This window comes from Vidua macroura, chromosome 8, assembly GCF_024509145.1.
Source record: "Vidua macroura isolate BioBank_ID:100142 chromosome 8, ASM2450914v1, whole genome shotgun sequence".
NCBI classification, from domain to species: domain Eukaryota; kingdom Metazoa; phylum Chordata; class Aves; order Passeriformes; family Viduidae; genus Vidua; species Vidua macroura.
In genome coordinates, this window is record NC_071578.1 from 12,537,890 (window position 1) to 12,563,138 (window position 25,249).

A 25,249-nucleotide genomic window follows, 5' to 3' on the forward strand; every position below is an offset into this window, starting at 1 on the left:
TCTCCTGCCTACTACAGACACTATAATGGCCCCAGTAGTGAAGAAGAAACAATACCTCAGAGCGATCTTGGTTTCTATTGCAACGCTTATTTACATGTTCTATTATGCAACTAATTAAACCAAAAGAAAGAGCCACCATCATTGAAGCTGTGTTCTTTAAAAAAACCAGCAGTTGCTACTGGATGTTGCAGTCAGCCTCCTCCACTACAAGCAAAATCTGAGTACAGCACCCTGCTCTCCCTGGGGGCAAGAAGTGAAATTACTTGTTTCTGGATCCCAAAGGACTTGGGAATGAAATAAATGCTGAATCATCCAGCCTTGCCAAGAATGGGCATTCACAGAGGCAGAAGAGCTGGGTCCTGCACAGCTCTGGTTTTGAGTTTAGAGTACCTACAATGAGTAAGACTCTTCAAGTTTGGTATTTCAAAGCTGGGCTTCTACTCACTAGGGTCTACACAGGATAATCACATCTGTTTGCATACCCCGTTTTCCCCTTCCTCGAGTTCTTCCTCTGTAAAACATGGGGCTGATCATATCCACATCTCAGTGGAAAGTGAGAGGAATACAGAATTGTAAGGATATGGACCATAAGGCACTGACATCAGTGGCAGCTTTTTTAAGTACTCAAATACCTGGCTTTTTCCAAGCAGAAGGTTACATTGGGATGTTTTTTTCAGCACAGAAAAAACACTTTTTTCTTTGACTTCAGTGATTTCTCTTAAGAGATAATGACTACCGAAAATCACTATTTCTTCTGTCATCAATCCCTAGCAACTTGTTACAACAGATGGTTGCTCAGAGAGGTTGTGAAGTCTCCATTCTTGGGGAAATCAAAACCAAACTGGGAGTGTACCTGAGCAACCTAGTCTTGCCGACCCCTGCTTTGAGCAGGAGCTTGAAGATCATTATCAAGAGGTTCCTTCCAGCTTCAACTATGCCACAATCCAGTGTTGCTCTGCCAATTTCTAGAGCACAAAGGCACCTGAGATAAATCTTTTGAAGTGTTAATTCATCCAAAAGACAAGAATCTTCTCTGCCATCTTAACAGTGAGAAAAATCAATTTGTAAGACGTTACTGTACTTAAAAGCAGTGTGTCATAACTGCAGCATTTCCCCAGGAAAGTAAAACAGGTACAGCTGATGTTTCTTTTGATTATAAAACAAGTCTATATTTAAAAACATGTCATCAACAGACCAGGATTATTTGTAACTTCTGGACAAAGCTGCAAACATTTATCAAATCTTTTCATTTGATTGTTTGTTCTTTCCAAGCTGGCTTGGTCACAGACCAATACTCTCCAGAATGTCACTGTCCACAGAACTCCACACTTCTCAGTTCCCACACTGCATGGAAAGCCAAGTCTCTCTGCTTTCACTTGCACCACACTTAGGTGTCAGCAAGGGAACTCTTGGTCTCCACGTACTCAAGTGCTGCTCTTTTAACAGCCAGGACACTTTCTGCTGTCCCAAATTTCTTCTCATAATCCAGGTAGCGTTTGAAGAAGAATTTCATCTTCTTTGGTGCCAAGCTCAGGTGTATGACTCTCTCAAAGATGTCTCTGCAAGAAACCAAAGTGATTCAAATCACTGTGTTTGTGACAGCACTCAATACAAGCCTGTACCCTGTCTTTTAACGAAGAGCAGAAAGTCTGGGGAAATTCAGGGGAAATTGCTGCAAAGTGCTGGTGCTTGAAGAAAGAGATTCCTGACAATTGGCCAAAATCTCTAAGCAGAAGCCTTCTAGTTGCTTGCAGAACACTAAGGCTGCTGGTCAACCTAAACAAAGATCTAGACACTGCACTGGACCATGGATTCATTAAGTGGATGTGGAAAAATACTTCCTTTTGTCACCTCTCAGGAAAAGAAATGAAAAAATATGTTTTTCAATTTTTACACTACAAGATACAAAGATTGATTATTCAAGATTGATCTCACCCTTCAGATACAAGGCAATCCCTGCAGAGGGTCAGGTGAACCTCAGTGCAAAGCCTCCAGTTTCTGTCATGCAGGCCAGAACTTACAAGTCAGTTCCCCTCTGCCCTATGGAACTCTTTGGGGTCTCCTCAGTCCCAGCAAGGATAAGCACTTCCACACACCCCAGTTTTATGAAAAAAAAATCCCTTCTGCTGTGCTGTGGGAAGCCCTATACAACCTCATAATGCAGGGTACCTCTGCTCTTTTCAGGTGTGTTCTGCCCCTTCCCAGTCTGCTGCACCACAACTCACCGTACTTCCTTCTGGCTGCCATGCTTGATCATGATGTCCATGTAGATGGACCAAATGTCCGTCCGCTTGGGATAGCTGCTGAGGATGCTCTCAAAGAGGGCCTTGGCATGTTCTGTGTCCCCAGAATGGAACTCCAGCTGTGCAAATCTTGAAATGACATCCACATCTGGAAAAAGTCATGACATGTTAGGGTATCACAGCAACTCTCTCTCATGTGATCAAACACGAGTGAGAATTACACAGAACAGAGGCAGGCACAGGGACAGCACCATCTCTACCCAGAGACAAAAGGCTCTGTTGTAAAGAGGCTCTGGACTAAGGTGGGATCAAAGTGGGAGACAGAAGGGTCACAGTTCACTTCCCATTTCAGCTCTCTGCAGGAGAGAGAGGTTTATTTTTATATTCATAACATCTTATGCAGCACCCATGGGCAGCCCCAGAAACCTGGGCTTAGAGACCAAGTGAACTTTTCTAGAGGCCTGTAAAACTCAAAACTGCCTTTGATTTGGGTGCTTTGCTTTTGCGCATCACAGCAATTTCTATTTGGTGCCTTTAGCAGTGACATCCAGCTGGAAAGTCGCCCTCCCCTGAGTCAGCTGGCTGCACTTTTCACTTATTACTAATGCTGTCACAGGCAGAGATATCAGAGAGCAGCCCATCCCCTGTATATGTTAAGGTCCACAAAAAGGCTGGGGCAGAGTGATCTTACGTTCTTTAGTGGGCAGAGCCTTGAGAGCACGCTCCAGAAGCCGGTGTGTAGCCTCAGCCTGGCCTTGCTTCAGGAGGAAAGAGGCGTATTTCAGCCACACGGATTTCTCCTGACGAAAACGCTTCAGCATTGTGTGGTACAATTCTTCTGCTTGCTGGAAGGACAGAGTTGGGTTAGTTCACACATTCACAACAAAGCCTTGTAGGTTTAAGACTCTTATTCTTAGGCTGAGTGTCTCTGAACACTTATGACATAAAAGCAAGTATCAGTGCATCTTTGCCCATTGTCAATCATAGCCATTAATTTCAGTTAAAATCAGGACAGACCCAACATCTGACAGCTGGAAGCTTACACAGCCAGCATTTGCAGTTTACTGGCATGCCTGAATGGGATACATGCCAGGGATCTACTTGCACTGTCTTACCTTGTACTTCTCAGAACTGGCATAGATGTCACACAGATGCTGGAAGACTTTCAGAGGTTCATTGTATTGAACTGCTCTCTCAAAGACCTTCATCAGTGTCTCCTCAGTACCATACATGTTCTCCAAGTTCAGCAGAGCTACCCAGACATTCAGCTTCTCCTGTTCTTCCCTTAAAGCAGATGTGAACAAGAATATTCAGTCTTTTGCCCGTCTTCACCAGGTTTTTGCAAACTACCCTACACAGACTCACTGACTTGTAGCAGGCCTCCAGGACAAGAAACAGGACATACTGCTCCTTGAAACACCATTTTTGAAATAGAGCACAGCAGTTGATTCACACTACAGTCTTTATCATTGTTGTTTGTAATTTAAAAACCAGAAGGTTGAGTAAGAAATCACAATATACTTAACCATGCAGTAGAGATGATTTAAGGTACAGCCCTATGGCAAAAACAAAAGGAGTTTCACCGTTTGTTTCATGTTTTGATTCAAGGACATCACTGACAGCATTATGCTCTTCCAAACACTTCTGACTGCCCAGAAGAACGTCTGTGCACTCAGTGACACGTTCAGGAGCTCCGGAGCTAATGACCTGCAGCAGGTCAGTTGTGGGCCAGTGGTGGTGACTCAAGCCAGACCTTCAAAGGGCCAGCTGACAGTTGCTACCATTTAATCCTTCTGAGCTCACTAAAACAGACTCTGTCACTCCACACACAAAAACTCACACTGATACTACCAGTCTTGTTCCACCACAACTACCCCATCATGATTTATTCTTTGGGGCAAAGAAAAGCAGAGCTCCATCATTACCTGAAACTGATTGTTTTAAGTGCTCTCTCTGCCACAGCTCTGGCCTTCTCAATCTCTGTAGCCTGGAGGTGGAAAGCCATGTACTGCAGCCAGAGGATGGAGCTGTTGGGACTGCCCAGCACCAGGCGGTCGAAGTCATCTGCTGACTGGGGCTGCCGACTGGGGTCCATTAGAGCCGCCTCTACTTTACAAAGCTCCTTCTCCTTCTTCTGCTTCTCCAGCTCCTTCTCCTTCTTTGTTCGTTTCTTTAGCTGAAAGAGCAGAACAGGAGGACTGAGGAAGGGTAGGCACTTCATGGGAGAATAGGCAGGTCCAGCTAAAGCACAGCTAGACCTCAGTATGTCCAAGGCTAAGCAGTTTCCACAGGAAGAGATGAGACCAACTGTTTAAAAGAGGATAAAAACGATACACATCCCCTACCCCTTTTTACACAGTTCACACCTCAAAGAGCAGCAGTACATGAAATCCCTTTTTTTTCAAAATGGAATTCATTGAGGGACCAAATATTTTGCTAGGTCTGGCACTCCAACTGCAGGATCCACACTTCGCCCTTCCTTCTCATTCTTCCATCTTCACCCTCCAGGCCAGTACCCACCATCACCCTCCTTCACTCCGTAAAAATCCAACACAATTTCTCCCCATGTACAACTGGGGCATGTTGCTGGATCACTAGGGTTACTCAGGTCTAAATTTGGAACCCACAGTGCCATAGTTCTCTGCCTTGTTACCTTGGGCAATAAAGCATCAGCCATGCATTGCCTTTACAGAGGGGAGTTTTGAGGGACAGGGGAAATCCTGAAGAGCAAACATGAAAGGAGTTCATGAGCTTGTTTCTGATTTTGCTGAACTGCTCTCACTGGAAAACCCTTCTAAAGGTTATAGCATAAAAGAAGATTGGTTTTTGGTGCTTTTTGGTGTTTTACTAAATAAGAACACTATAACTTGAAAGGTTTTTCATCTCCAGGTTTTTCTGTAAATTTATGACACTCAGGAAAGTAAAAAACAGAGCAGACATTGAATAAAGAAGGTTTTTGTTCATGAAAACATGTTTGACTTTAAATACTTTTTTTTTAACATGTCAACATGAGAAAACCTGGTTTTCATGCAGCAATGCTAAAATTAGGCCTTTTCTCCTCTACTTCAGAGGTACCTGCTGCTAAAGTCAGTGTTCAAAATAGCTGAACAAGTTCTGTGTCAGCTGTTCAAGATGTTCCCCCTTGGGTTAAAAGGCTTTGCTACAGGACAGACAGACATGCAAATACCAAAACATCACATTACAGCCACTCTGTGGTGTCTCCGGTGCAGACAATACAATTACACAGTACCTTGGACTGCATATCCTCCTCCTCCTCGCTCTCTGAGCTCTCTTCCTTCTGATCCAGCACAGGTATATCCACTGCATTGTCTTCTTCCCAGGTGAAGCCCATGGAAACTTGCAGCCTGGGAGCTTCACCAGGCTTCCTTATCTGTTCAGAGGAAGACAGAAAATGCCCTGGGTTTTAATTAATTTTTTTTTTAAACTGGGGATCAGACAACTGCTCTTTGCTTGTGGCATCTCTCCATATTGAGTACTATTGACTTCTTGTACTTGCAAACAGCCCATCACAAAAACATTAACTCTGTGACCAGCTCTGCTGTAATTTAAATTCCATCCACTTCAAGCCATTTTCAGATGACACAAACACCAGCCTGTGTCACTCCTATCTGCAGCAGTATTACTTGTTGTCTTAAAGTCAAACTGATACATATCAATAGGGCTAGAAGGCCATTTCAGGCTCAGAGTCTCCTCCAAACTTCTCACCGTAGATTTCTTTTTAGCTGCCTCTTCCTCCTGATCATCCTCTTCCTCCTCACGGTAATACACCTCAATTCCACTGTCATTTTCATCTGCTGGGCAGATCTTCCTCTTCTTTGGTTTTGCCTCCTGCAACAAGTGGAAATGAGTGGATGGTGGAGGGCAACAACTGTGATGATCTTAAAGGCAATTCTGATCACAAAGAAAGAGCCTGGCAGCAGAGAGAGGGCAATACCCTGGCACAGCATTCCCCACTACTCTCTCACCTAACAGAGACAATGGAGAATAAACCCACACCCACCTACACGGGGTGCAAAGACCAAAGGGACAGGAAACACAGCTGGGCTGTTACCTCAGTTAGCTCCCACCAAAAAGGAAGTTTTTGATCTCTGTAATCTCCAGTGCAATTTAATCTTTTTTTTTTTTTTTTTTCTAGTCTGCATAATTTCTCAGCCTCATCCTTCTGGGATAAGACTGGGATCTTCCCAGTCACTTCAGTATTTGAACCAACAACGTCCTTTAGCATATTCTGTGCAATCACACCCATACCTGACCACTTTCATCATTTCCTCTTCTCCTTTTTGTCTTCAGCTTAGGCTCTTCTCTTTTTTCCTCATCATCTGCCTCTCTTTTCTCTTCCTCTGCTCCATATTGTGGTAAGCCTAGGGATTCAGGCAAGATACTTGGCATCCCAGTGTCCTCAGGTAGGAGAGAGAGCTCAATATGTTTTTCTTTTCTATTTACCCTGTGGTGCATTGCCAGGAGTAGCAGGAGAGAAGAATAAGAAAAAAAAATCAGAGCATTTACAATGACTGCAAGGATCTGAACTTCTTTCAAACCTTCCTGTCTTTTATCCTCCCTTTTTCCATCCTCTCCTCTCTTCCAATTCATAGCCCCTTTTAAAGAACATTGGACCTACCCAAGTACTTTGGCAGTGAGCAGCTTTCCTTCAGGCAGGTACTTTTCATATAAGGAATGCTTCTGTACAAAGTATGGGGAAATATTCTGGAACAGGATTCGGCCCAGAAGAGAAGTGGACAATCTGAGAACAGGAAGAAAACCAAAAATAAATATTCTACAGCAGGAGGAAAGAAAAATAAAGCGCATTGTGGCACCACCAGTTCTAAAAAGTGTCTCACTAACTTTCCCAACTTTAATTTCACAGGCTCAAGACAGCATCCATGACATCTTGATTCTCAAGAGTAAATTCATTTTGCGACCTCACGTTATGCCAGAGACCATCCCCAAACAAGATTCCACAATTGCACACTTAAAAGAAGTTCTCCAAGACACATCACTTGCCAGAATAATTTTCTCAGGTTACTCACCCAAAGAATACACCTGATGGAGTGATTGACTTGACATAGCCTCTTACTAGCTGGCCTTTTTTAATATCCTTAATACTTGTTATTTCAATATCCTCCACTTTGCTGTTTATCTTTGGATTTAGCCTAAAAGAAAAGAGAAGTTAGAAATTAAAGCACTCATCTGAATAATTCACATTCTGCTCTGGATAGCAGAAAATAGATCAGTATTAACAACAGCTAGTACTCCCTGGAAACCATATTGGATCAGAGACACCCTTCAGTTTATTGAAATGTACTAATGGAATACCTGCATCTCTGCCAAGCTCTACCTAGCATTAGGGAATACACATGCTGCTGCAAACAAAGCCAAACACATCAGCCTGGCTTTCTCTGACACTAAGAAAACAAGAGTGAAATGCAGTCTGAAATTTTGCACAGCATTTGCTTGGTGTTGTCCCCACTTATTTCTAAGATACTTAATTCCACACTTTTGTTCCATAAGGAAGACAAATCAAGAGGCTCAGTTTTAAGAGACATTTAGGGCTAAGTCTATTATTTAATCAAAGCTATTAAAATGCAGCTGAACATTGAAACATAACATGTTTGTATTGCAAATTCAGTGGTAGAACTTTCTTCCCAAATAAGCAAACTAAAAAGATAAGGCAGGGCCTAGAAACTGTGACAAACAGAAATTAAATCTGAACCCACTTGAGCAGCTTTATGTTAAGTGTCAGACCCTTCAATGTTTGCTGATTCACAGGAAAAAATCTTTCTGAAGTAGGAACAAGTATCACCCCTTTCAAAAATGCATTCCTTTTTCTTTTAGTATTTCTCACTAATCTTCCCAAACAAATCACAAATGTATTTCATGATCATTTTTTTCACTAGTAGGAGATCAACAGACTAGAGGGATGACACATACCGGGACTGCCGGAGAGATAATTGGATTTTACCGTTCTCATTGGAGAGGATGTAGCACCTGCATGGCAGAAGATGGGGAGAAAACACAAAGCTTTTTTACATGCTAAAATAAGCCACAGGTGGAAAATAAATATTCACAGTAGCAGAAAAAGAAACAAAGCACTCTGCTCCTTCAAGAACTTTCTGTCTAATACAAACCAGCATGACACAATAGTTCATAAAACTAGATAAAGGACTTTTGAAACATGTCTACTTGATTTACTCAGTCTCTACTGCCAGTACAGAGCAGTTAAAGATTGCTACACCTGAAATCACTTGGCCTGTTGCGCTCTCCAACATTCCCAACAAATACTTGAAGCAGGGAAATGTGATTGCTTGTGCATTACAAATGTAAAAACAACTGAATTGCCAAACAGCCCACAAAACCACTGCAGAGCTGGGATACCTGGCTACCCTTAGCCCCATCAGCACCTTAGCTAACAGAGTAGTTACTCTCAAAAAGACAGTCCACGAAGGCAGCTGAAAAGGGGCTTCTTCATAAATGGAAAATACAAGACTTTCACCCAAACATATATAAGGGAAGTCAGCATCACTTCTTAGCCCCAGACTGACCTTATAGTCTGGCACTACCTCAAGGCAGTGAAAAGCCTGTCACCACAGGGGATATTTCTAAGCCTTGCAGATTGAAGGAACAAGGAAGACAATTACTGACCTGACAATCTTGCCAACTTTGAAGTTCCCCAGAGGATCCTCTGTGTAAGTATCATTCAGGTGAAAGATGCTGACTTTGCCAGTCTTCCCACCTGGCAGCGCAATGGTCAAGCCAACGTGTGGAGTCACCTTTGTTACCATGCCTACAGAGATGGTGTCCTGCTCCAGTGACTGAATTCCTGGAAAAGGTGGAGGGAAAGGGCTTCACAATACTTCAAAATATGAAGCAAGAGGTAGTAAGTTCGTGTAGCTAATTTTAGTTGCCTAGTCACATATCAAACCCACAAACTTTTGGTAAGGTGCAGTCTATGCAATCTCTGTTCACAGCCATGCTTGCCTTGGTAGCCCAGACGAGGTCCCTTAGTTGCACAATTCCAATATCGAGAGTAACTGGCAAATGTTGATAAATGTACCACCTCATGTCTGAGATTAGAAGGGAATATGTTCAGAAGGGCTCAGAGAAAGGCTTCAGTCTGAGACACTAGAAAAGTGATTCTTTATTCTAGAGGTCTGACCTCACTTGTCTTAGATGCTGCTACATCTAGGTCAGGGTCCCAGGGGTTAGTTCTGCTCTACAGGGAGGTACAGCTTGGCTCTGGAGTGCAACATCTTCACCTGAGGGGTCAATTCAGGCCCAACTCTGAGTAAAGCATCACATGTGGTGGGGTCCTGCAATTAAGGCTCCACAATACCTGTGAGTGACAAGCAGAGGTTTGTTTCAGTGGCATCTGTTCCAGTCACTGTAGCTGATATTGCCTGACCATTTTTAAAACTCTTTTCTGGATGTTTTAAGACCTGAAATAAAAGACATATTTACACTTATTTCAAGAAAAGAAGCTTTGCACAACTCTGACAGTGTTTCCCCTATGAACCTTTACACTTCCTATAAACATCTTTGATGTGCAGTTGACTGATAGCTCAGCACTGCTTCAATGGTTCTGCTATCCTGAGCTGAACTAGCTACAGGCACAGTACTTGTTTGTCAGCAAGGGGCAGCAATGCCTAAAGGGCAGAGCTGGTTTATGAGTTCACACAGATGTCAGAAGTGTCTGCAGCCATTACTTGTGGCCAAGCATATGGAAAAAAAAAGACTGTGTAGCTCACTAGCAACAGCCTCTTACCTTGGTGTTCAGAGACAGCAGCAGGTGAGGAACTCTTCCTCGAATGTCAGGGGCGACTTCTACCTCCAGCCAGTTTTTGAGCATGTTATACTAAAAATACACCAAACAACCAGAGAAGACACTGTGATACCTTGGGGAAAGAAAAAAATATCTTCCCTGGCAGAAAATTTTCACTAATTTTCAAGGCTAAAAAGACCCAGTCCAGCCTTGGCTTCTGCTTGGCATTTTTGCTTGGCATCAAGCAAAAATGGTGCTTTGGATTCTGTTCTTACAAGCACAACACTGCTGTGGTTCACAGGCAACTGCACACAGGGGATCAGCAGCGAGTGTACTTTGTGCTGGTGGCATACTCAAAGGCCATTTTACTGGAGCCTGCTGGCAACAAACAGGCATGTCAAAGACGACAAGTCAGTCTGACTCCACCAAGTACCGAAAATTTTTGCTTCCTTCCTCTACCTTCCCTGTAAGACACTGCATTTGCCATGGGCCACTCTCACAGTTGATGAGGACCATAGTCTTCAATATTTAGGTCCGAGCTAAGGCCCCCCGAGGTCACGCCCACTTGCTGCCTCCCCCAGCACACTTCCTAAGAAGACTCTGATCTCACCTTCTTTACAAAACAGGTGACTGTCTGTCCAACATTGTAGAGTCCAAGTTGCTTGAGGGAACTTTCTTCTTTAAGGTTCAGCATTGCTGTGAATTCCCCTTCTTTTTCACTGTTTGCAAAAGAAGAGGACCATCAGTAAAACAGCTTTGGTCCTAAAGATGAAGATGGAAGTTAGAAACCCAGGGGAATGTGGTGAGCTAGTACTACTGTGACAATGCCTTTCACCCCTCCCCACCTGCATTTTTTCTGCCAGGAATTAATTCTTCCCTGATCATAAGAGGAAATCTTTCTTACAGGAATAGACACGACAGAGTCCAGATTGGCAAAACCTGAAGCCAAAAGGACATTCAAAGGAAATTATGTGCTAGGAAAGCACTGTGATATCTAACACAGCTATAGAACCCAAGTTAGTGTGAAAGAGAGTAAGAGGCCTTGCCTCACTGCATACACGTGGAGGTCCTTGCTCATGGCCAGCTCCTTCATGAATGAAAGGTACAAGGGATGGGACATCCAAGGATAGAAGGTCTGTAAAGCTGTGCAGACAGCACAGAGGCAACGCTTACCTTGGTCGAATGCTGAGCTCTGGAATGGATTGCGTGAAGTGTGGATGGGTGATTGGCAGGCACCTAAAGAAAAAGGATCAAAGTTTCTCATCATCTCCCCAGGTCCCAGTCACTCAAATTTAATGCCTCTGCACTGGCAAAAAAAAAAAGAAAACCCAAGTGCAAGCCCTCTAAAACTACAAGAGCCTTCCAGTTCCAGTTCTTCCTATGTTACTATTCCAGTAACAATTAGGTAACCGAAACACCCCACTAAATTTAGTCCCTTGTGCCTGTATTTAGGGCTTCCACTGGATCTTAAGAGTTTAGACATCTTTTTTTCTTGCAAGCTATATTCAACGTAAAAATATTTTTATTCAAATTAAAGTGACACAGGTAGAAAGCTAATTTACTGAAAGTTGGATCCAAGATAGAATATAATAGCAGATTTCCTCAGGCCTCAACTACTCCAGCAAAGGCAGCCGTAACAGCATCTGCTGAAAGAGGTCCTAGATGACCTGAATTGAAACACAAACTGTTTCATCCTTTGCATTCCTCCAGAAACAATACCATGTACATGTTTTCCCACCTGTGAGTATTCACATCTCTGCCTCCAATGACTCGAGCAGTCACTTTCTGTCCGGCTTTCAGAGTAGAAGTTGGAAAGGAGCCTATGGGCACTTCATCCAGAATCCGGGATGCATGGATTGAACCTGTCAGCTTGTCATCAATAGCAACGGTGACGTGGGTCGGTTTGATGGATTTAACGGTACCAGTAACAACATCTCCCGGGGACAGCGAGTGTTTCACAGCAGGAAGCATCTCCTCTAATGCCGTCTCTGACTCATTCCGCACCCTTACAAAAACATTCTTCTTGGCTGGGCCCTGTACTGCTAACAAGACTCCGTGGTTGTTCTCCTTCACTGCTTTTAAGGTGGCAGAGATTTTTTGTCCCACCCTCAGTTTTTCTGAGTCAAAGCGGAAGGTGTCGTTGAAGTGGCAGGCGATGGGGACAGCTGCCAGCTGGCCTGTTTCCAGCAGAGACACGATGGCAAAGTGCTCTGTGATGTGCTGCACCACCACAGAGTGCTGGGAGTTCTCTCGGAGCCGCTAGACAGAAATGGACAGATAGAGTGACTTCTCCTGCTGAGATTTGGATTCTCTCCACTCTACCTCCCACAGTTCTAAAAGAGGAAACAGCTCGCCTTGAAATTTATTAATCGCCTACAGTTTGCCAGACAACCAGAAAGACACAAACCCAAAAACTGAACACACACTCACTCGCTTGGGTCTTTGCTTTAAGAGTTCTTCCCGAAGAGAAACATACACTTCAGATGTGAGGGCATCCACATGAAGAACCAATGCCTTCCTTTTCTCACCAGGAGCAATATTTTTGTCTACAAATGAGAATAAGGAGATTACATCCTGAAAACAATGAAGAATTCTGAGCAACTGTGATAGTGCTACATGACAAACATGAAAGGTTTAATTCCTGAAGACCAAAGACTGCTTAATTACTATTGTATCTAAATCAAATTAGTACCAAACATATAATAAGTCTATTTAAGAACAGATTCTCCCAACATTACTGGCAATGAGAAAAAAAAAGAGAGCTTTGTATTTGGAAAATGTCTGATCTTTCTTGGAAAAACTAAGTTGATTTTATGAAGACACAACTCTTAAATAATAAAGAAAAGGCTGACTAAAAACAAGGTCAAGATAATATAAAATTATTTTCCTAACATTTGCACAAAACTGTCATCAGTCTATCTGTTGCTAAGGAAAAGAAAATAAACTCTTCTGACACAGAAGTGCTGGGGTTATTACTTCTGCTCAAGTTAGAGGTTTATCTTGCTGTCACTGGCTTATTCATTACTTCAACAAGTGTATGTTTGGTTTTGCACAATATGACACCCTTCTTTAATTTTTGAATTGGAAAATTACGGTCCTGTTCTAATTTTGGTCCTGTTGATTTTTCAATGGAAAAATTGATGGCAGTTGCAGATAGGTATTCCTCAGAGTATGTTATTTCTAAAGGAAGAAGGAAAAAACCAAGAAAGCTGGAGCTGGTATTCATACTTGTCTATATACAGTATGGTTCAGCTAAGGATCTCTGAGCACAAACTAGATGCCCAAAATGTAAGACAAGATTAACAGAGGCAAAGGGAGGTTTATATCATATTTTCTGAATCACACAAATGGGCCAGCAAGACATTGGGAAACTTAACTACTCTTCAAGGCCATCCCTACTCTGATCAGACTTCTCCCTATTAGTTCCTCATCAGCAGAATCCATTTTGGGAGAGGTTTCAAAGTACAAGACTGAAAACTAACATAAGCAAAGGAAAGACCCTCACCTCCCAAATGGTAGCGGGTGGCAGTTACAGTCAAGCCTGTGACAGAGCTGCCACTGAACAGTGCTGAGCCATCCTCCCTCACATCCTGCACGACCAGATGCATCCTCTTTCCAGGCACCAACTCACAAATGCTGGGCTCTCCTAAATAAAGGGAAGAAAAAGTGGGAAATCAGTTTTACTTATGTTGTTTCTTCACAAAACAAAGAGAATCCTTCACATTTACTCAGTGGTAGAGGAAGCATTAATCTACCTTCATAAGGGAAAACAAAGTCTAGGTTCCTGAATCCATAGAAATTGAATCCGTAGAAAGTGAATTCTAAGAGTTAATCGAAGTGGAAACCCTTTTGTGACATTAAGGACCTAATAATTTTGAGAGAATATTTTCCCATCTTATACAAACACTGGCACCCAGCATTGCATATGGAAAAAAGTGAAAGCAAAACAGTTTAACACCAGAAGCACAGAACACACTTGTCACCTCACAATTACAGGAAACAAACATTAAAAAGTACCAGAAGAATCTAAAAAGACAAAGTCAGAATTTGATAAAAACACTTGAAAAACAGCATGTGAGAAAACTCCTGCGGGAGGACCTACAGTGCACGTAGGTAAATCTATTTGAACAAACTCATCCTCATGTGTTTGGGTTATCACAAGCACTTGACTCAAAATCAATGCAAGATGCTTAGGAGACTTCAATGAATAGAGTAATTTCTTTGGCTTGTTCCAGCTGTACTTACAAAAAGCCTCTTGTCAATAGCAGACACTGCACACACATCCTTTTTCTAATAAGCTACTTTGGGAAGTGAAGTCTTTGTTTGAACTGAACTTTCTTTCACTTAAATGTTTTTCTTTTCTTGTTCCTCTAGAGCACCTTTTTTTTTTACCTGATACCCTTTAGCAGAACATTTACAATCTTTACCTCTTCTCAACAAGTCCCTGATTTCTTTTAGCTCCTTGAAATATTGATTCAGGAGGGCAAAGCTCTCTGCAGCAGAATCTCCTGAGCTGCACTCAGACACCTTCAGATTGAGGAGCACACGTTGCTTCTCCTCATCAATGCTCATCACCTTTGCAATCACAGTCTGTCCCACCACAAAGTGGTCCTTGGTGTCTGTCACAAACTTGTCACTCATGCTCTGTGCAAAGGAAACAGAGGGCAAGGTTACTGAGCACAGCTGGCACTGATCAACCACCCAGAGAGCTGTTCAGAAGGGTATGAGTTACGAATTCATGTAAATGCATAAGAGAAATTAACAAAGACTAAGAAAAGCCCATCAATTAAAATGAATTACTGAGGTCACATGAAATCCTTGCTGAAGCTTAAGCTCACTTGAATGAAGTGCTTCATTTATTTTTGGAAGTGATTTAAAAGGCAAACCTAAACCCTTTTATCCTGCAGCAGGAAGCTGTGCAAATGCAGGGCCTGCAGCCCAGTTGCTCCCTCCCTGTTATTGTACCTTTGCTAAAACCATGTTTCAAGCAGCCTGATCACACACATGCTGCTTACTGGAGGCATTGCTTACCACTTTAGGTGCCAGTCCTGTAATACCAAAAGGGAACTCCACAAACACTCCAAAGGGCATCACATTCCTCACATAACCAGTCAACAGCATCCCAGGCTGTATTTCAGAGAAGCTTCTTACAACTTGCTCCTCCTGTACAGCAGAAATCACTGCAGACTTTCTGCTCAAAATCTGAACAACCGGTTAAGAAAAATGGGAGAAGATGAATGAAAGCAGCACGATGCCAAGCAAATCACTCAGTGCTGCTAACCATTGGGCTAAAGCACTTGCTACAAGTTAGAGAGTACAGAAGTGCTAAATACTGTAATTCCAATTTCTGTCTTGGTCTCCCTACACAAAAATTTAGCAACTCATGTCTCTTAAACTGCTCAGCATTAAAGATGCATGCTTCACAGTAGCAGAAATATCAACTTCTTAACAATTCAGTTCAGACTTTTGATATAAAAACAGCCAATTTTTTCCTAAGATTGTGATAAGTTTAACAGCCTAGAAGCTGGTTGGGAAAACAAATCATCTCACAACCTAGTTCTAAAGAGATTCTAGCCCCAGCTGAGCCTCACTTCTAGAACAAGTTATAATGCTTCTGTAAAGTATCATTAGCATGACAGGCACTTCCACTTCACACTAACTACAGTAATCTTATGTTGGTAGCAGATGCTCTGGAATCCTGAAAGATACCTCCTTCCCCACACTTTGTTTGCCTGGTTGAGATGGCAAAGGATACAATGTGCTCTCCCTTGTCACTTAGATACATAACTCTGGGTAGGACATCTCCCTCTTGAAGACAGTGCCATAGGAGCTTGGAGGTAGCAACAAAGTCAGAGAGGTGCAGTGTGGGGATCCAGGCTACCACATTGTCTTCATCTTCCAGGATGGAAACTTCTAACCCTTTATCTTTCTTCTTCAAGATTTTCACATCAACAATCTGAAAAGAGAACAAGTACAGTGATATAAAATTCCAAGTGTTTTTGAAGTCATCTCTTTTGATGCACAGGAGATGGGATGTGATACAATGTGCTGCAGGGGGTCTGACATTGCCTCCCAGCTATACACGAAAATCTTCACATCAACAGGGCCGAGGCAAAAAGCACGCCAACGCTGCAGGTAAAATAAAAACTAATTCTCAGCTCCCAGAGAAATAAAGAGCTGGAAACATTCTCTTGGTTGTGACTTTTCATTTATAGGGTGAAGGGAGTAATTTAATCAAGATTAGAACTGTCCTGTTCCTGCATTAGCAATATCTGCAGAGAGTTGGAAACCGTTTATTGCAAAAACAGAGAAACACTTCAAAACATTTCTCTAATTTTTTTTTTTCCAGGGAGTGACAGCAGCTGTTTTTGGAGCAAGAAAATCAGCAGCATCCAGAAAATAAAAAAAAGAGGATTCCACCTTAGGAGTAGGAGCGCTACTTGGTACCTCCAGAAGGACTCTCCTGGGACTCCTTTAATCCTGACCTCTGAAAACTGAGATACAATTTTTGATCCAGGAGGTCAAAAACAGTAAGAAATGCACATTTAATGCTAGCTCCTGATCACTGTCAGCTTTCTCGAAGCTGACAGTGGTATCAATTTTGTATCAAAGTGATACCAAATCATATGGAAAATGAGTAGGAAAAGGCTAAAAAGGAATCAGCCACTGAATTCAATACCTCTCCCATTTGGTATTTCACTTCCTGTTTCTCCTTTGGAGTACATTTCCATTTGTCCTCAGGGCCAGGCTTGCTTGATAATCTGAAGGACAACAAGAGTCTTTCCTGCTGAGGCTCACATTTTAAGACCATTACTTTAAGAACCTGCAGGGAAAAAAAAAAAAAAGTATAAAACACAAGTTACATTCAGCTGACCCTCCTCAGTTTGCTACCACCTACAAAATAAGACAGGGAAACTCATACACAGTACACTTTTCTGTCACACCTGAGGATAGCAGGCCAGTGGCTGCTATCACAGACAACCACAGGCAAATGTCCTTCTGATCACACAGAGGGAAAACAGAAGTACATAATCATTAAATGAGCTTGTGAAAGTATGTATCAGGTCTGTAGCAGAGTTGAGAATAAAATCCAGATCTCTAGATCTGCAGTCAGAAATTCTGACTAGAAAATTACCTTTCTCCTAAGCCAACCAAAAAGTAACAGGATTAAAGACAAAAAAAGCACCAGAAAAAATAATGAAGACGGCTGAGATCTCTGTAACTTTGCTCAAAACAAAACAACAGAACTGTGAATAACACAGTTCCTAAAGTGCCTGTAATTTGAAACCAACAGGATAACCAGAGTAACACTGAGGCAGAAAACATCATCCTTATGATTCTCTAGGTAAGAGTTTTAACTTTCTTAGGAGAAACAACAGCCCTGAACTCCAGACTTCTACTGAGAATCAAGTCACATGATCATGTTCTCCTGCAGAACAGAGAGAGCCTAGAAACAAAGGCAAGTCAGACATACCCAAAGAAGAACTGCCCTACCCTGTTTAAATGGAGCACAACTAAGTAATAAAGTGAAAGGACATAAACATTCCTGGTGTAGCTGGTTCCTCAGGAAAATCCACATTGAAGCCAACTGCACATTTCTCTTTCACATTAAAACACGTGGCACGGCAGAGGTACATTAATTACCTGGCCTTCATAGAAGACTTTATCTGGACAAGATACAGATTCTGAGCCCAGCTCATTCTTGGGTACCAGACCTTTGACATCGTTGTAGAATTTCACAATGCAGCCAAACTCCCTTGCACACACTACAAAGCCATGTGTGATCAGGCCTGGTTTTGCATCTTCATAATTTGAGAGGACTGGAAGCTTTGACTGGACAAGACTTTTCTTTAGAGTAAGGATCAGCTTCTTTCCTCCAGGATTGCACTCTAGCACCTACAAGAATGGAGTACAGAGGTTCAAAAAGCATGTCTGCCCTTGCCTGATCAATCCAGCTGCTAAATACTCAGAAGAGTGCGAAGCAGCTGAAGACCCTGTCTGGCAGCTCTCACCCGACACTTGACTTCATCTCCTATGTTGTACTTCTTCTCAGGCTGCTTCAGGATCACATCAGAGAGATGGAGAGATGGCACAAGTCCTCTAATTCCATCAGCCACTTTCACCTGCATCCCAATGGGTTTTAGAGAGAGCACTTTGCCCTAGAACCCAAAATAGGGGAAAAATTGGTGAATTCAGTATGAAAAGCAGACTGTGGTCAGGTAGGAAACAGCCAAGACAGTACAACACCTACAATCACTAAATCTAATCACATTCAAAAAAAAAGTAATCTTAGACCAAACTACATTCCACCCAACTAATCTGACCTGTTAATTTTGTATACTTCATAAGGTTGTTGTACAGCCTCTCTTCTTTAAGCATAGATTACTTCTATAAAATCCCTATTTGCCAGCAAACTAGAATTGTTTCTATAGCCATATCCAATACAACCATGACTCAGACATAAAAATCAAAATGAGTAACTTTCTGCCCATCAGCTCATTGTGATTGTTTAACTGTGAACTTTGCAAGGCAAGTTTTCGTTTCTTTCGCTCAAGTCTTTCTAAAAGTGTACTTAGGGCCACAAATAAATGACTGACCATAGATAAAATTTTATTGCCTTTGCCACATCATGAATAAAAACATGAACAAAATGGGAAGAGTATTGCATTCCATTAATTAAGTCCTGCAAGACAAGGTTTTTCTCTTTTTCTTCTCACTAGTCTGGATCAGAAGTTGGACACACATATTAGGCAGAAGGAATGCACATTGGCAAGATCACTGTGTTAAGTATAACATGCTCTGGTCCTTCAGAAGCTCACCTGTACCACATCACCTGTGTGGATATCCTGGTATTGCAGAAATCGTGCTTCAATAATCTGGCTAGAGAAGAGACACAAAGAGACCAGTCAGTCATCTTGAAAGAAATCCAGGATAAGACAAGACAGTCCCATCTCTGACTTGTCTCAAATATCCATTATTGCACACGTTCCCCAGTGTTCTACAACTCCAGAGCTGTGTTTTACTCCAACTGACCAATCTCCCAAAACAGCTCCTAGGACATAAAGTTCAGGGACGTTCACCAGACTCCCTTCCAGGTGACAGTCACACAGTTACGGCCTCATGAAAGGAGAGCCCATTATCTGCTTTGCTTAAAGCCCAAAGTTGGAAGTACTAAGAGGGACATTATAATACAAATGAGCTGCAAGATCAAGGCTCAATTTCTGGCTGAGCCACAGTCTTCTGACACAATCATGGCAGAACTAATTTAGCCTCCTTGTGCTTCAGCTCACCAACAATATTGATGGTGTCCCAATTCCACAGAGTATGGGGAATATGTGCAGGATGCCCAGACAACCTGATGTGCTACAACACAGGTACAAGTTAAAAATCCCAAATGGCAAGTTCCAGTCCAGCAAAGCAGTGTAATATTTTTCACTCTCAAACACCTTTCGAATTCTTCAACCAGTTTTCTGGAAGAGTCTTTCATACTCACTGCTTCAGAGATACAATACACATCTCATCCATCAGGCTGTAGTCAATGATCCGACATTTATGTTTGCAACCTTCCTTAAATGCCCCAGGTTTAAAGGATTTTCTGGTTTTTGAAAGATGCTTCAACTAGAAAAAAAGGAATTACAAGTGAGTATTTGGAAAGTAGAAGCACTGATGTGGGCCTTAGGTTGAAGTGGCAGCATCTGACAAATCTGTTCCTCTAACATTCTCTTTGTGCAGGTTTCACCAGCTCTTCCACAACAACCCTCCTACATTTAAATTCAAACAAGGGGATGTATCATTTGACAAACACCTCACATACTATCTTAATTTTACTGTATTGCCTCATAAAGAGGATAAAGGCAAAAAATAAAACCCTCTCCTAGCCCCCTTTCCCAGCAGGCTAAGATAGATATGGAGGACTTGCCTCGCCAGCCTGGCACTTACCCGTGCAAATGCAAGAGTGCCATCATCAAGCTCAAAGATGGCTCCAAACTGCTTGTAGAAGGCTTTCACCGTGGCCTCCTCCAGCACTGCCCCCATGCGCTGGTCGGGGAGCTGGCGCGGGGCTCCCCCGGCGTGCAGGAAGGGCGGGCGCAGCGTGAGCCGCACCGCCCTCGACGTGGGGTGGACAGACAGCACACAGGCCTTCACCTGGGAACACAGCGTGCTCATTGAACAAACAGGACAAAGGCACCTCACTCATGCTCATAGACATTCTGCTTGGTACCTGAACTCTCTGTCCGCAGGCAAGCATTTTTTAACATTAGTTGCAGTATTGCTACTAAGACATCACTCACTTCTAACAGCTTCGCCAAGGAGGGATTTTTGCTTTTGTCTGTTGTTTACAGACTAGGCTGGTATCAGCTTAAAAGTAGCCACAATAGTAATTCAAGTAAAACATAAGAAAGAAGCTACAAGCCTTAAGATTTCAGAGATAATTCCACAGAAATGTTCGAGAAGGTAAGAGATGTTGTAAGCAAAATAACAGTTCCAAGCATCCTCCACCCTCCTTACCACTTGATCTGGAGAATAGCTCATGGATTTCTCTGGGTCTATGTGCATGAAATCCACAATGCCAGTGAAGTAAGACAGAAATGTCAGTTTCATCCCAAGTGGGGCCACCTAAGAAAAAGGAATGAAAAGATACCAAAAAAATTTCCACATTCAGTTTTCATGCAGCACAGAGAGCAATTCACACATTTCAAAAAATAGCACTGTCAGAGTTAATCAACAAGCACATCACAAGAGATAGAAAAACTGCTAACGATTCTGCTTTGCACACTCTGTTGAAAAAACAATCCTTCCATTTTTTGATAATGCTGTGTGTATTCTAAAGACTACTGCTATCTTGTTGAATACTTTAGCAGTAAAGGCCAGAAAGCACAGAATTAATCCTGTTCTGCTTCAAACTCCATCAGCAGCTTCAGTCTGAAGCCTTTATACTCAGGGCATCACAACCAGAACTGAGATCAGACTTCAGGTGAATGCAGTGGAGGGAAGTGTCTAGCAGACTATGTTTGCTACTGCTAAGTAATTGAGACCAACCAGAAATTTTCCAGAACATAAACTCTCATCTCTGCTTCACCTGTTTCCTGCCTTCAACAATGCTCAAAAGACCAACCCAACAAAAGAAACCCAAACCAGAGCTCACCTTCTGCACTCGAGCTTTCACCACCAGCCCTGGCAATAAATTAGAGAGTGCCCAGTTCTGTCGCTCTGTGGCAATGGATGCAGCCACCTCCGATCGATCGATGGACAAACAGACCACCCTGCCCTCATTCTTCACTTCCACAATGAGGCAGTTCAGGTTCTGACCTATTTTCAAGTCAGGCCCTACAAAGATAAGTCACAGCATAAAACCTCTACCAGGAACACTCAGTATTTCCTCCCACTCTTTCCAAAGCTTTTAGAGAGCTCCCTCTCAATCTACATGAAGTTTACTGCCAGCAGGGCTTGGAACACAGTCTGTCAGATCATGGGCTGAAACACAAAGGCTTGTTGCAGAGCAGCCACAAAACTGCTGTTTGCAGCAACCTGCAAAGACTCCACCTTGACCCAATCCCACCAAGGTGCACTAACATCACAGGTAGAATAAACTCTAATCCCTGTCATTCTCCACCTCCATTTTAACCCATCAGATCCTCCTGCACTACTTCTTACCTTTCTTGACTGCTTTTATGTAATTTTTGGCTTTCTGATGAGGCAGGAAAGCATGAGTTCCAGTGACACCAATATCTATGAGGTAGCCATGGTCTTCCACACTCAACACAGAACCAGAGAGCAGCTGTTGGGAGGAAAGCACTGCAACTCAGCAATGTAATGAAACAGCTGGGTCTTCACAGAATGAGCATATTGTAAGAGATTCGCCACCCAAGTACTCCCTTGTTTTGTATGGACAGAGAACTGAGCTTTTCAGACCAGTAGCAAGAACACCACATTCTTTCTTATTACACAACTCACCTAGCAGTAAGGTCTTAACTCTACCTTTATCTAGCTATTCACATAAGGAGCTCACTAACTAGTAGGAAAAGAATTGTGATGTTCAAAAATAGCAGGTGCATACAATCGTACAGCTGAAAACACAAAACAAACAACCAAGCACCTCTGCAAGCCATGTTATATATCACTCTCTGTAAAAATTAACAAAGAAACCTACTCAGAAAGAAATCATTAAATAACTTGGCCATATTGAAACAGAATAAAGTCAATTAATTTCACGAATGACAACCTGGAGACAAGAATTAAAGCCACCACTCTCCTCACAGGTCACTTCCATGGTGGAAGCAGCTCCACATTCTGCTCTGATCCCATGTAAGGACAAACTGAAATGCAAGAGCCCAGAGAGGCTGTGACAGACCCAGAAAACTTACCATGCCTGCTGTTAGTGCTGTAGAGTTCAGGCCCTTATTGACCTTCTTGGGGTCAATCGATAACTTGACGCTGCGACGTCCATCGTCACTCTTCTCAATGCTGGTCACAATGCACCTGACCAGTGTCCCTGGAGAAAACATGTCTGGGAGAGAATACAGCTCCTGCCCAGCAACATGACCAACAGAGACACATAGAATTTTTACAATGTTAAATAACATAAGCCTAGAATTTGTTATTGAAGCAGATTTTGAAACACAAAATCCCATGAGAAAGTCCTGTTTCTCTGTCAACACTTCAGTAACAAGCAAGAAATGCCACAAACACCAGGATCTCAATAGAGAAGCAGGAATGACACTATGTCATGCCAGTAAGACTGAGAGGCTTTGCTTAAAAACACTGTGTGGGCTGGAGTCAGGAGACTGTAGCTGAGGAAACATCTACAGAGCCAACAGTGACCCTAACTTAGCCTCCCCATTCAGCAGGGAAAAACACCACCAGCAAAGGGGTAGTGCTAATTCCACATTCCACAACACCTCGGGAAAACTTAGGCACCACTGACACCAGAGAGCCAGGGTAAGTGATTACTTCATTTTATTTTTTTCTAGCAGTCAGCTGTTACCAGGAAATTGCAAAGTTTGCTTGGAAAATCCAGTTCCAAACCAAGGTTAGTCAATGTCAGGCTCCTAAGCAAGACCTCAGGTTTGGTTCTGAAGTACTAACAACATTCTCTAGCTCCAAGCACAAATCACAGCCCCAGTCCCAGGTCTCACCTCCGGGACTTCTCCTTGGGCCACCTGCTTGGTCAGCAGTTTGCTGTAGGCATCGCTGATCTGCGTGACCGGCACAAATCCGGAGAGGCCGTTGGGCAAACTGATGGTGAGCTCGTAGTCACTGACCTCTTTTATACAGCCAAGGAGCAGCATCCCCTCACTGAGTGCCTGGAAAGCAGGAGAAATGGCATGCCACAGGTACCTTGGCAAATCAGTGATAACGGGGGATAAGCAGCTCAGTTTTGTACTGGATCACAGATGTATTTGGCAGGTTTAGGGAGGAAAAACATGCCATTTTTATGTACCCAGCAAAGAGAGGCACACAAAAATCAAACATTTATGCACCAACCTCAATTGTGAGTGGTCCAATATTCATAACATTGTCTTTAACAGCAACTTTAACAGTTTTGTCTGCCTTGAACCTTTTCTGCTTTTCTTGATCCTTCTGGTTCCTTTTTCTTTTCTGGGATTTTTCTTCATGTTGAACCTAAAGCAGATTACAAGCACAGAAGGTTAAAAAATAAAAGTGGATAAAGAAACAAACTTTGCATTATGGCAGAACTCTGCTGCCATGAATAAAATACTGATTTAGACAAAAAAAGAGAACCATCTTGCTAACTGCCATCTGTCTACATGCATGTCTTCCAAAGTATCTCCTTTGGGCCGAGGCTGATCATTTATAAAGCTGAATCTTGGGAACGGAAAAGAGTGGTACAAGAGATGTGCGCCACACTCTGCTAACAGAAAGACCAACTTAGTCTGCATCCAGTAACACCAGGCTCACCATGCAGCACCTGGGATAAGATGCTTGTGGAAAGTTCAAAAGCTACAGCCTGATCAATAATTTTGACTGAACTTTCTCAGTCATCATATTCAAGAGGTAACAGATATCAGGGATCTTTCAGAGATCAGGAGGATCGTGGATGTCAGCAGACATTTATTTTTGGGAGTCCCTTCTGTAGTTTACTGTAGAAGTAACAGGTAGAGAGGGTTGCAGTCAAATTCTGACAGTGGAAGAGCTCTGAGAAGTTAATCAAGAACATGCAAACAACATACATCAAACAAATTGTCCCGCTCTGATTTTGGCTTGGGTGTTTTTCCCTCTGCAGGTTTCTTCTGGATGCCCCCACGAGGAAAGTTTTCTTCCACGGATGCCATGATTGCACTGCTCTGGGACAAATGACAAAGCAGAAATGAAATATACAGTTATTGTGCTTGTTCCTCACAAATACTGAGGTGACATGAGTGAACTACCCCCAAAATAAGAAAGACTTTGGATGGCTGCTCTAGCTAGTCAGTGACAAAACAGAAACTCACATTCAAATGGATTTATTTAACACTTGACTACAATGAAGTGTTGCAATGGTCTACCTAAATATGCACATACATAACATTTTTTTACATTATACTTTTTTGCACAGTTCCACTGAAGTATTACAGTATTAATTTTAATCAGTCATCAAGGAGAAAGCTGTGAGCAAAACACTAGATAAGCTTGGCCTGCATATTTACTTTTTGAACACTACTTATTAATTACTTATGATTAATATAACTTGCTACCTCTTTGTCTAAGCCGTAAGTATATGTACATAAAATAGGTGTTTAACCTTACTATTTCAATCAATAAACAACACCTTGCTTATTAAGCCACAATTCACTATTAATAAATAATAAATAAAAGTAGTTGCTACTACTATATTATTATTGCTTATGGTGTTTATACCATTACTTACACCATTGCTTATTATTAGCCAACAGTACTTCTACAAAAAACAGCGCTGAAACCCTATGCTGTCAAACTTGAGGCAACCTGTTAGACATACAAAACTTCTTTAAATGGAAAGCACATGATAAAGAGAAAGCCGTCAAGGCACGCTTCACCTCAGGGCTCGCTAAGGAACACACACACCTCCCACGGCCGGCACCCGAGCCGGCTCCGCTGGAGCGGGCACGGCTGGCACCTTACCTGCCCGGGGCCGCTGCCAGGGGGAAGAGCGGGAGCGGTATGTTTCCCGGGATGGGGATGGGGATCGGGATGGGGATCGGGATCGGGACGGTTCCCGGGAGCGGGAGGCGCACGCGGCGCCGGGCGG

General features: G+C 42.6%; 1 protein-coding gene across 2 annotated transcripts; it reads right to left on the reverse strand.

Moving 5' to 3' along the window:
• Positions 1-1,143: 1,143 nt before the first annotated feature.
• Positions 1,144-25,240, reverse strand: PDCD11 (programmed cell death 11). Of its 2 annotated transcripts, none has more exons than XM_053983904.1 (36): positions 25,123-25,240; positions 24,213-24,326; positions 23,506-23,643; positions 23,157-23,324; positions 22,386-22,547; positions 21,676-21,799; positions 21,167-21,348; positions 20,530-20,637; positions 19,960-20,166; positions 19,514-19,638; positions 18,840-18,900; positions 18,033-18,179; positions 17,665-17,916; positions 16,700-16,843; positions 15,776-15,976; positions 15,052-15,222; positions 14,448-14,664; positions 13,526-13,666; positions 12,451-12,566; positions 11,759-12,279; positions 11,194-11,256; positions 10,631-10,739; positions 10,024-10,113; positions 9,595-9,697; positions 8,904-9,081; positions 8,193-8,249; positions 7,292-7,414; positions 6,883-7,005; positions 6,513-6,708; positions 5,970-6,092; positions 5,494-5,634; positions 4,169-4,419; positions 3,359-3,527; positions 2,935-3,088; positions 2,226-2,391; positions 1,144-1,559 (listed from the first exon to the last, which is right to left on the reverse strand). In XM_053983904.1, the coding sequence occupies exons 2-36, from the start codon at positions 24,312-24,314 to the stop codon at positions 1,388-1,390; spliced, it is 5,505 nt and encodes a 1,834-aa protein (XP_053839879.1). In that variant the 5' UTR covers positions 24,315-24,326; positions 25,123-25,240; the 3' UTR covers positions 1,144-1,387. The 2 variants fall into 2 exon arrangements, with proteins under 2 accessions (XP_053839879.1, XP_053839881.1); XM_053983906.1 differs by having other exon boundaries at positions 24,213-24,321; positions 25,123-25,195.
• Between the last annotated feature and the right edge of the window lie 9 nt (positions 25,241-25,249).